The 12,386-nt window shown below is 47.0% G+C and overlaps 1 protein-coding gene across 1 annotated transcript in view; it reads right to left on the bottom strand.

Moving 5' to 3' along the window:
* Nucleotides 1–12,386, bottom strand: part of LOC119179103 (fatty acid synthase-like) — a 146,171-nt gene that overhangs the window by 69,628 nt on the left and 64,157 nt on the right. The window contains exons 17-19 of the mRNA XM_075870086.1: nucleotides 11,618–11,816; nucleotides 5,895–6,110; nucleotides 54–383 (exon numbers count right to left, since the gene is read on the bottom strand). Coding sequence (XP_075726201.1) covers nucleotides 54–383; nucleotides 5,895–6,110; nucleotides 11,618–11,816 — 745 coding nt within the window. The remainder of the gene's footprint in view (nucleotides 1–53; nucleotides 384–5,894; nucleotides 6,111–11,617; nucleotides 11,817–12,386) is intronic.

The raw sequence follows: 12,386 nt of genomic DNA, 5'->3' as shown, positions 1-12,386 counted from the left end.
CCAACACTATATAAGCACACGTTCAAGATAAAAAAGACATTGGTGCCACTTACCGACGGTGGTGTAGACAGTGCACCCCATCGAGAGAGCGATGGCGATTGCCGCCTGGCCGACACCTCCACTGCCAGAGTGGACGAGCACTGTCTCCCCGGGTCGCATGTTGCCTCGCATTATCAGCGCGTAGTAGGCCGTCGAATAGGCTATCGGAACAGTGCAGGCGTCCTCGAGGGTCCATGTTTCGGGGACATCCCACGTGAAATCCGGGTCCGCGATAGCCACCGTGGCAATGCCTTGGCTTCGTGCCATGCACATTATTCGGCGACCCTGGTCGTCTCGGCCAGAGAATTCGAGCCCCATGACGCAGTCGGAAAAGGCCCATTTACCTGAAATGAAAGTTTAAACATCAATTTTGAATGTCTATAAGACTCACAACACCAGCCTGTGAACGCAAGATGTGAAACATGGCTATAGCGTCAATGGGCTTCGTAAACACTTTGTGATCATAACTAAATAAATCGTGCCAGATCCACTGATAGGAAGCTGATTAGGGCTTCTTTTTAGGGGCGAAGCTCCTTAAGGCGTTGGTCTTGCGTCCCGTCGTAAGTGTATGCAGCCACCTCACGTTAAGTCTTGAAGTGGTTGTTACAGGGTGGTTCGCGTACATATAACGAATGCATATATGGTGAAAATGCAAGATACAAGATGGCGTTAATTGTAGCATGATAAGCGCAAAGCGGCGGCGGCTTGCGCATTAAGACGGAACTTCGATGTGGCGAGCACGCGAGAAAATAGGAATGACGTCACATGAAGTACTTGGTCATCACGTGTTTGTCGGCAAAGCCGTACGCTAGGGGGCGCGGTGTAGTAAAATAAAAGCCGTTTTGGCGCGCGCGGGTGTTCGGAAGGTCGGCGGATAGACAAGGCTGCGGAGTGGCGTGCGCGCAAGGCGGCGGTGGCTCGCGCTCCAAGACGGAACCCCTACGTGCGAGCGCGCGAGGCAGAAGCGTGCAGTGAAGGTGCGTCGCGACACCGACGAGACCCTGTTGTATGAGAGCAGGTGGCACAGGTGTGTATGCTGCGCCAAGTGGCACAGCATACACACGCTGCGTTTCTCACGTCTTTAAGGGATGATCGACTGGGTGATTTGCACAGAATCATCGGTTTACCGATGATTCCTTCCGGAGCTTCGTCCACTCATCATCATTCACCCCTTGAATATGCTGCAATTTTTCACCAAGCTACCTGGAGAACTTTCCAATAACACGTTTGTAGATACCCTTGCGTAGTCATGTGTTGAACACAAACAGGCACTGCGGGAATTAAGAAAATTGTTAATTATGCAGTGACAAAGGTGCATTAAACAAAATGGATACTACCATGGCTGTAATGTCAAAAAGTAAATATGCGCTGTCTTTCATAGTTTGCGCATATTTCGCTGTACAAAAAACATAAAGGAATTTTAATCATGAAAGTGTTTGCCCACCACGGCTCCACCGACGTTATTTCGTCATCGACATTACGTTGTCAAATGTGCACTTTCTAGATAACAGATAAAGCTAGAAGAAAACAATTCCCTCAGCCAGGCGTCGAACCTATGACCACTCGCTCCTGAGCGCACGGCGCAAAACGACGCTAGTATGCTGTTATTTCAGCATACTAATGGCGAGCTATCTATAGACACAATGGCGCTACTCGAAGATCAATGTCTTCAGCATGTCTTCTTCCTCAGTGGTACCTCTAGCGCGATGACGGGACCAGCGCACTTTAATGGTAGTCGCCTTATGCGTTACGACATGCGTGCGCTTATTCCACAATAGGTGACCGGTAATGTGGGCAATCGCAGGAAACTGTGGGATACGACGGCTTCCGGTTTGACGCACCAAGCAGGTTAGCAGTGGCACGCGCGCAGTTTTGTACTGCTCCGTTGAAAAAAGCACTACTCCGTACAATGTCAGTGCTTAAGAAGTTTTTTTGTTTTTGCGAATCGTGGCTGCGACGATGACAAGCTACGAAAACCATGAACCACAAGGAAACGTTCATTGCACTAAGATGACCTGCAATGCTTTTATGCTGCTCGGGGGTACTGTCAGTTTGGCTAGCAGATCAGTCGATACAGAAGGCATTTTTTGTTGTATAATAAGTTAATACAGTGAAAAAATCCCCCTTTATGATCTAAGCTGATGGGGACGACTAGCAGTGTGCTAAGAGTTCGATTTGGGATCGCTGCTTCGGGTGACATTGTCGATTGATCGGTATGAAGTGCAGCACTTATTTAGTGTGTTGAGATATCTTTTCCTTCTAGCCTTTAGCGCATGAAAACATCAATTTCTCAGTCGAGGCCAGATGCTTATTCAAACGCTGATCTTGATTAGGCTGCGCGGTGTGGCGGCACATAAGCGATGCAGTCAGACATAGACAGCGCCGAATAATCGAAAGCCCGCGCTTCCTTAACGCACTTCTTCCTTTGTATGCCGTTTTGGCGCACAGTACGACGAAGATGCTAATGTACCCTTCCAGCGCTTCGTGTAAACTTACACTTGAGTGAAGGTTTCGCGTTTTTATTTCATATATATGGGTACAATGGCCGGCACTCATCTCATATGGCAAGTATAATTCCCCCACGCGTTCCCATAACACCTTTGCTAGGCGTACCTGTGCAACAATTCATTTATTGATATAATATTCACAGAAACTTCATTCGTAAACTTTTTGTTACTGTAGAATACACATTTTTCCGCAATAAAATGGTCTTAGCACACTCTGACTTCAATGTTCGGTACCCAAAAGTTTACTTTCGCTGTGTCTCTCTTCACAGCCGTGGCCCACCTTATTTTTCTTTGTTAATTCCATGAGAATTTATGACTGCATTTGCCTTCCATGCTCATATTGGAGCAGCCAACGGCTGAACAACCAACCATGATTTATCAAGACTAAGATAAGCGGGCGACTCCACGTGTGAATCCCGAATAATCTGAGGCTTGCGGTGGAGTGGTTGGCCCTTGTCTACTCTTCTCGAACCAGAAACAGGCAGCAGACGGTGCATCCCACAATCCTTCGTTTTTTACTGGTCATCTATTAGAATGATTTGTACGTCTTGTGCTCTAACCACGACTGCAAGAAGGCCACATTGCTCACTGCAGCGGGTGCTTTTGTGAAACGTGCGTGCCATTCACACTTAAAGAAGTTAGAACCGTGACAGTTTTATAGCGATAGCAATTATATGAACACTCGTGGTTGGATTGTGCTGCCGGAATCGGCGTCGACGTCATTCACCGTTTATGCATACGTTTCTAAATATATGAAAACGCAAGAACGAAACATATTCCTGGAAAAGACTTTGGCACGTGCAATTGGACGTCCGACCTCTTGCTTATGAGTGCCAGGCGTTAACCACAGGGGCGTGCGATTGATTGATTTGTGGGGTTTAACGTCCCAAAACCACCATTTGATTATGAGAGACGCCGTAGTGGAGGGCTCCGGAAATTTTGCCCACCTGGGGTTCTTTAACGTGCACCCAAATCTGAGTACACGGGCCTACGACATTTCCGCCTCCATCGGGAATGCAGCCGCCGCAGCCGGGAATCGAACCCGCGACCTGCGGGTCAGCAGCCGAGTACCTTAGCCACTAGACCACCGCGGCGGAGCACAGGGGCGTGCGAGGCATGAACCACTATTTATGTTTACCACTTACCACTGGTGATGTACATTTCGGGAAATCTATTGTGTTTTTAGCATTACGAGCGAGATGGCGCCATTAGAGCGCGTCGCCAGATTGTCACGACGCAGAGGCACGCGCTCATCTCCCACACGTACTTAGCCGAGCGGAGATGGGGGAAGGGTGGCGGGCTCACGCTTACCTCGCGGTGGAGAGAATCGTACGCCTTGGGCTTTCACCGAAACGACTCTGATGTACTTACGGCGCGCACAAAGGTCACTGTCTCGCTCTACAGCCCCCGTTTAAAGAAAAGGGCGCACTGAAAAGGGCGCACTGAAAAGGGCGCACTTTTCAGACAGAGCGAAGTAACAAATGAGGCACTTATTCACGTTTATATGTACCTGTGAGTACATTTGTTTTGTCATATGTGCGTGAGCAACGTGGGGCATGTTTCAATCTGCTTGCCATTCTTCCCGAGGAAATTATATTTGTTGCTATCACATTCATTGCTTCGTCTTTGCAGCAAAGCTGTGAAGTTTTAAATTCGTGCTCATGCTGCGCATACTTGTGTGCTCCGTTCTTGCGTACTCCTTGGGGCTTGAGCAGCGCACTCTTAGTGTCGACCTGTGACAATCGTTAGACAGCGCTCATCCTGCGTACATTATTTTCGTACGTCCTTTTTGATTCAACGAATAATTGCATGTTTGGAGCTACTTGCCGTTCCTCACGTGCCACTACAGTTTGCCGCGATGGAATTCATTCCTTCGCATAGTGGTGAAACGAAGCATAATAAACGATGAGCTACGCCTACGAAGGTGCGTTTCGCTCTCTTGTTATAACGATTCCTATGACAGAGGAACCAGAAACGTTTTTTTCCAACTTCCCTTCCCATGTGAGTGATATCTGTGTTACAATCAAAATGTTTTAAAAAAGAAAAAATAATCAAATCCGCTCTTTTGTGAGCGTCATGTGATGATTATGTGCTTCTTCGCCCGGTAGCCTTAAGCAACTGTGCTTACATGGTTCTTTCTTTATGACCAAATAGCGACACTCTTAAATTAACACAAAGCTTGAATAAAAAAATATTATTCACTAAGATCACTGACAGCTTCAAAACAGTCGGCATACTTCAGAACATTAGTGATGAGCTGTACCAAGATTTAACAACCCCTCCGAGGTGGTCTAGTAGCTAAGGTACTCGGATGCTGACCCGCAGGTAGCGGGATCAAATCCCGGCTGAGGCAGCTGCATTTGCAATGGAGTCGAAAATGCTGTAGGCCCATATTTGAGTGCACGGTTAAGAACACCAGTTGGTCGACCTTTCGGAAGCCCTCCGGTACGGGGTCTTTCCTAAGCATGTGGTGGTACTGGTACGTTAAACCACACATATAATCGATATTTACCAGCTGCTGCAGAAAGCGGGGGGGGGGGGGGGGCTAATGAATGTGGGCTCGCATAGCTAGAAAAATAAGGCACGGTCTCGTTTTCACGCTCACGGTGGCCACATTTCAGTGGTGCCGAAAGGTAACGACGCTCGCGCACTTACACATTTAGGTGTACCCAAAAAATCAACAAATGTCGAAAAGAATTGACGGTTACTCTTCGAGTACTAAGTTGTTGTTTTTAGCAGTAAAAACAAACAATCAGAATATTCGACGCACGCAAGAACAATACAACGAGACTTTATAGAGCGAAATCAAGAGTTTTAAACTGATTAAGAAACTTGCCGCTCATCGCAAACTTGATTCTTTTCCGTGGTGGCACAGGCAAAACATATGGAGGTTTCTATTCCCCTTTATTACAATTTTATCAGAACAACGCCTCCACGTGGTAAATATATACTATTATTATTATTATTATTATTATTATTATTATTATTATTATTATTTTTATTATTATTATTATTATTATTAATATTATTTGCGGTGAAATGCCCCAAAACCACGATATGATTATGAGAGGCAGTAGGGAAGGGATTCAGAAATTTCGACCATCTGGCGCATTTTACCATGCACACACACATCGCACAAACATGGGCCTCTACTCCCTCTATTCCATTGAAATGTGACCGCCGCGGCAGGAATCATATCTGCGACGTTTGGGTGAGCAGCTGAACATCATAACCACTATACCACCGTAGCGGACATTTGGTAAAGATGAGGTGCTTGGAGTGCCATAGCATTATTGCTTGAGTTATGAACATGGTTCAGAAGTTTCGCGTCATTCGCGCTGTACTGACCTGGCAGAGCTTCCGGTGCAATCTTTCCGGTGGCCAGCAAAATGTCGTGGAAGTTGAGTGGTGCACAGTAGACATCACAAAGCATCCCACCATTGGCAATGATGCTGGACAGAGAGGCATAGCTTAGGGGAGATTCACACCAGTGGAAGCTGGAGAGGTCTCCGCGGCTCCGTATATTTAGGAATGCATATGTCGTGGTTGTCTTTTGCAGGTCATCTGTAGTGAATGCAAAAAGCGATAAGGAGAAGCATCATCTGCCGATGGGGTAAGAAAGAGAAAGTTCTCAGTGAGAAATGCAATTTCTTTTTTGAGATCTACGCGGTTGGTGGATCGTTAGAAGCGATGTTATAAAGGCTAAGACATTGGTAGTCTGTATACACAAAATACACGTGCCATGAGGAAGAGATGGCGCATGGATGTATGGATAGATGGATATGGCTGTACCCTTTAGATCGGGTGGCGGCTAACGCCACCTAGCCGTAATACTTAGTGAACTAACCATTACATTTATCTTTTTTTTAATGAAGTTGAGGATTCGTACTTCGCAGTGAAGGGTTTGATTTTCACTCGTGCCTTGACTTTAGCCACCAATCAGATAACCTCCTTCTAGTTAAGTCTACCCGCTTAAAGTCTATTTTGCCCTCGCTGTCCCTCAATCCCAGTGCTTTGAAAAACTCTGCGCCATCATCCGGAACTATAGGGTGAAGCCCTTTACAGAGCATTATCAAGTGTTCGGCAGTTTCTTCTTCCTCTCCACACGCACTGCATACTGTGTCGACCCCTTCGTATTTTGCCCGGTATGTCTTGGTTCGCAGTACTCCCGTCCTAACCTCAAACAGTAAAGAACTACCCCGGGTATTATCATAGATCCTTTCCTTCGCAATTTCCTGCTTAAAAGTTCGATAGATCTCTAGTGCGGACTTCTTAATCATGCCTATTCTCCACATGTCAGTCTCCGTTTGCTTCACTTTTTTCTTAACCGATAGTTCTCTTTGGTTTGGCCACCTGCTGTTTTCTAAGTATTTACCAGTCAGCTTCCTGGTTCGCTTCCTCCATTTTGTATCAAGATTCTTCATGTACAAGTAGCTGAAAACCTTCCTAGCCCAACGCTCTTCCCCCATTTCTCTCAATCGCTTCTTCTCAAATTTTATCTTGCTGCTAGCTTCCCGGCCCTCAAATGATGTCCATCCCATATCACACGTGTACTCCCTGATTTGGTGTATTCCCGTGAGCTCCTAAAGCAAGCCTACCTATTCCACGTTGCTTAATTTCTAATCTTGCTTGAACTTCTGATCTCATGCACAAGACTGCATTGCTGAACGTCAGCCCAGGAACCATGACCCCTTTCCATATTCCTCTCACATCATACCTATTGTAATTCCACAGTGCCCTATTGTTCATGACTGCTGCATTCCTGTTACCTTTAGTCGTCACGTATATTTCGTGTTCCCTCAGATACTCGGTCCCATTGCTTATCCATACGCCCAGATATTTGTATTTATCTGTTATCTCTAGCGTGACCTCCTGTATTCTAAGCTCACTACCTTCGTTGTCATTAAAAATCATGACTGCTGATTTTTCCCTACTGAATATAAAATCTAACCTATCTCCTTCATTACCGCAGATGTCCATCAATCTCTGCAAATCTTCCTTGTTGTTGGCCATTAGCACTATATCATCTGCGTACATTAATGCTGGTAGTGCCTGATCAATAGGTTTTCCTTGTTTGACTAATGAGAGGTTGAAGCCCAGTCCACTTCCCTCTAATTTTGCCTCGAATCCTTGTAGGTACATCATGAATAATAAGGGTGACAGGGGGCACCCCTGCCTAAGCCCCCGTTTTACCTCTGCAGGCTTGGATACCTGTTTTTTCCACTTTATAACTACCTTGTTACCTTTATAGACACCCTTTAAAAGATTAGTGACTACATGTTTCACGCCTAGTGTGTCCAGTATTCCCCACAATTCCTCTTGAACCCCGCTATCGTACGCTCCCTTGATATCCAAAAATGCTAGCCACAGGGGCCTGTGTTCTTTTTCTGCTATTTCGATGCACTGCGTCAGTGAGAGCAGATTGTCTTCCAACCTCCTGTGTTTCCGAAACCCATTCTACAGTTCCCCCAGCACCCCCTCATCCTCTATCCACGCCTGCCGTTTTTCCTTTATAATCTGCATCGCCAGCCTGTAGACCACTGATGTCACTGTTATAGGACGGTAGTTGTTTATGTCAGCTTTGTCCCCCTTTCCTTTATAGATCATGCTCATCCTGCTAAGTTTCCATCCATTGGGAACTTCACCATCGATTATTATTGTACTCACTGCCTCTCTCAAAGCCTGATTAGACTTCGGACTTAATGTTTTTATCAGCCTAATTGGAATGCCATCTGGGCCTGTTGATGTACTACTAGGAACCCTTTTCTCAGCCCTTTCCCACTCTTGTTGTGAAAATGGAGCCATCGCCCCACTTGATTCGTCTTTGTCTATTGTGGTGCATAAAGTACTTCTTTGTTGAAATTTTTCTGTCACCCTTGTTCTTATATATTCAATAGCTTCGGCCCCTTCTAGCCTAGCACCTTGGGCTGTAGTTATAAAGTTCTGCTCTAGGCTCGTCTCATTTCTTAGGGAGTTTAGATGGTTCCAAAATTTCGCAGCTGCCTTTCTATCTTTTTTATGTACTTCTGCCAGCCACTGAGCTCCCTTCCTTCTAATCTTTTCATTGATCAGAAGGGATGCATCCCTTCTACAGCTTAGAAAGGTTGCCCATTTTCTTTCCACATCATCTGTCGGTTCACCCCGCTGCTTAGCATGTCTGTGTTCCCTAGAGGCTTCCTGACGTTTTGCTATGGCTCTCTTAACTTCCTCATCCCACCAACTTTTGGGTTTGTGTCTTCTTTTCCGGGGTGACTTGTCACGCGTCTTAGCAAGCTCTAGCTCAAAGAGTCTAATTAGATTCGTGTATGTCCACACTGTCTTATTATCCTCCGTGATTACTTTCTCAATTTGTTTAGTGGCTATTTCAATTTGCCTTTCTGGATAAAAATTTTCCTGTAGTTGCTCATCTTGTCTGCTTCCCACTTTCACTGCTCTTCCAAAACTTAGCTTGATACGTTTGTGATCGCTACCCCGACTTCTGGAGCCTCCTTCATCTATGTGCATTTCCCTGAGCTTATCATACATCCTATGTGACATCAGTGCATAATCTATCGTCGACTGAAGCCTTCCTACCTCCCATGTTATTTGCCCTTCACACTTCTCGGTACTGTTGCAAATGATCAAATCAAGCCTTTCACACATACCCATGATCATTTTGCCTGTCGGGTCGGTATACCCATCTATATCTTCTATGTGCGCATTCATGTCTCCTAGTATAATTATCTCGCACTCTCTTTCTAACTCCTGAATGTCTTTTGATATACACTCTACCATTGCCTGGTTTTCCTCTCTGGCCTTTGCTCCCGTCCACAAGTACACAAAACCAAGGAGTGTCATTTTTGCCCCGCCACGGTGGTCTAGTGGCTAAGGTACTCGGCTGCTGACCCGCAGGTCGCGGGTTCGATTCCCGGCTGCGGCGGCTGCATTTCCGATGGAGGCGGAAATGTTGTAGGCCCGTGTACTCAGATTTGGGTGCACGTTAAAGAACCCCAGGTGGTCAAAATTTTTGGAGCCCTCCACTACAGCGTCTCTCATAATCAAATGGTGGTTTTGGGACGTTAAACCCCACAAATCAATCAATCAAGGAGTGTCATTTGACCTGCCACTTTCCCTTTTAGCCATAAATGTTCCTTGCACTCCTGCTTGACCCTTTGCCAGTCTGTACTTTTATGAATGAATGCCCCAATACCACCCCCCTTTCTGCTGCCTTCTGTTCTATTACAATACTCCCACGCGTAGTCCGGATTGTTCGGATGTTGTTCCATGTCCCTGAGATGTGTTTCTACAAAACCGTATACCATCGGTCTCTCTTCCCTTAGCTGTTCTTCTATCTCTTCCCACTTCAGCCTGTTCCTACCACCCTGCATGTTAATATACCCTATGTCTGAATTGGCTCGGCGCTCGTGGCTACGTCTATTTATGCCCCGGACTCTACCTATCTTAAATATTGGTGCCACTTTGGAATCGTATCTGTCCATACCACCTGTCGAAGAGTCTCTCTGGTTTTCCTCGTTACTTCTATCCTGCACCCCGAAGGGCTCGCTTGCCCCCCAAAAAAGCTACTGCGCGTCCTGCAAGTCGCCAACTCACCTCATGACCTAGCCGCCCATCGAAGTGAATTCTGTCTCGTTGAAAACCCCCCCACCTATGCACCTCTCTGTTTATTTCCACCACCTCAAAGCCTTTCTCTCGACTCATCCGCCATATCTCTTGGTTTGCGTTGACCACCGTTCTTTGCAGGTTGATATCACGCACCGGTACCTCCGGTATCGTGCATATCACTACCTGCACCTTAGGAGAAGTGGCGCGCATGTCATCGACGCCTTTCGCCAGTGTGGCTGCTAGTCCTGCTGCATCTTCATTTAGGACATCGTTTAAACCGCCTGAAATTATCGCGAGGTTTCGTCTATCAGCGGTCGTTTTGAGCTTTGCGCTCGCTTGCTTCATGACTGCTTTCAGCTTGCGTCCTGGGAACGCCCCTACTGCAACCCTCTTGTCACCTCTTACCCTCTCTTTGATGGCTTCTGTGCATCGATTTAAATTTGAGTCCCCGGTGGTTATCACATGCTGTGACTTTTCCGCTGGAGCGTTCTGCACCTGGGGGCTACTTGCACCTGTGACGCCGGCTGCTTTGTTTCCTCCCTGCCCCACCACTACCTCGCTGAAGCTGGGCCTTGCGACAGTTGAACCGGCTAAACCTGTTTTTCCAAGCTTGCTTGCTTCTCCTTCTCCACGGTTCTGGTTGCCGGTTCCCTACTGTTCTCTCGGTAGGTCGCTCCTTTGTTCAGCTTCGCTAGCACTTCCTCGGCGGACTTCAGTCTTTCTCCCATTGCCCTCGTTTTCTCTTGCTCTGTCGCCAACGCAGTTTCAAGTTTGGCGATTCTCATCAGCAGTTCACTCTGGGCAACCATCATTTTCTCCATTTTTTCCCTCGACCTCACATTGCCTATACTTCGCGTCAGCCTCTTCTCCATCCGCTTCTACGCTTGGGTCCACTTTTAAACCCACTCCACTTCCTGAACACTTTACAGTCTTTTTAACCATGCCTTTCTGACGCCAATTGTCTCTATACTCGATAATTACTAAACTCGAGCCCTGCACTACGAAAAAAAAAGAAAGTCCAAGCTCTACTACAAAAATTTGCGTGTTCAATGTACGCGCACCTCCCCAACGGGGTGGCAAAAGAAAAAAAACAACAACAAAAAATTCAAACATTCAAACACACACACCCGCACTAACTAATAAATACCTGGTGACTGGCTCCCAAAAAAGCCGGCGAGATAAGCGCCAGTAGCGGCATACGTGGAGGGTGTTGTGCTGTGGCCTTACTGGTTTCTACCGGAAATCGTCGTCCTGTGTGGAGTGACATTCCAAGGCAGCTTCAACTACAGCGGTGATGCGGCGAGTCTGCTGAGCCCCCGGACCTAATACTCTTTAGACCTACATGACTACTCGGAAGGACCATTGCAGCCAGACCTGCCGCCTTGTCGGCGTGGTACACCAGCCAATGGGCCTCGCATCCGAAATTGTTCCGCGAGAACGCTTTCTACATTCCTGGGTAGCGACCGTGCCTCGGTGCATTGTGTTCGGGGCCAGCAAAAAGCTAGCAGTGCCAGATGAGTCAACCTGGAGTCTTTCCAGCCGGAGAAATTCCAGGAATTCCAGGACGCGAGGAATTCCAGGTCTTTGAACTGAGCCCGTTGTGACGTATTGCTCTTCCCTGTACAACCAGGTGTGCGTGCCCTTGCACTTTTCTGGAAAAAGGTTTGACTGCCGGCTCAGGGGTGGAGTGCTGAAGGACAATCCTATTGGAGGGACCTGAACTCAACTGTTTTCTCTCACAGTGAGTCTTGGGAAGACAGAGTGTATAAAACGTGAGCGAAGAAACGCTCGGGTGCGCTTCATCTGTTTCATGTTGTTCCATGCTACTCTAAACATGTAAATGTTGTACATAAACGCTTCTTTTTGCTACTCCGGCTCCTCGATTCGTCTTCTTCTGAGACTCGGATGGCTCCAACAAGGACCATGCTACCCAAGGTTGCTACAGTCATGAACGTGGTGGCATGTCCCGACACCTCATTCCTAACAAGGGGTAACTGGTTTCTGAGCTGCATTCAAGCGACATTGTCGTTTTCGCTAGGGCTAGCATCAGCATGCCGCGGATTCCACAAATTCCCACAAAATAAACGTAATGCAGATTCCAGAAGTTGCAGCTCTTCATCAGGCCGGGTCACACAGTTCGTGTGAGCATGGATAGAGCTTCTTTCACTGTGAATGAACTGCCGCTTACCGAAGAACTGGCAGGAACACAGCAAGCATGCGTCCCGGCTGGGAGCCTTG

Source organism: Rhipicephalus microplus, chromosome 7 (assembly GCF_043290135.1).
Source record: "Rhipicephalus microplus isolate Deutch F79 chromosome 7, USDA_Rmic, whole genome shotgun sequence".
Classification (NCBI taxonomy): Eukaryota; Metazoa; Arthropoda; class Arachnida; order Ixodida; family Ixodidae; genus Rhipicephalus; species Rhipicephalus microplus.
The sequence above is the reverse complement of the archived record's forward strand: the minus strand, read 5'-3'. Positions and strand labels throughout refer to the sequence as shown.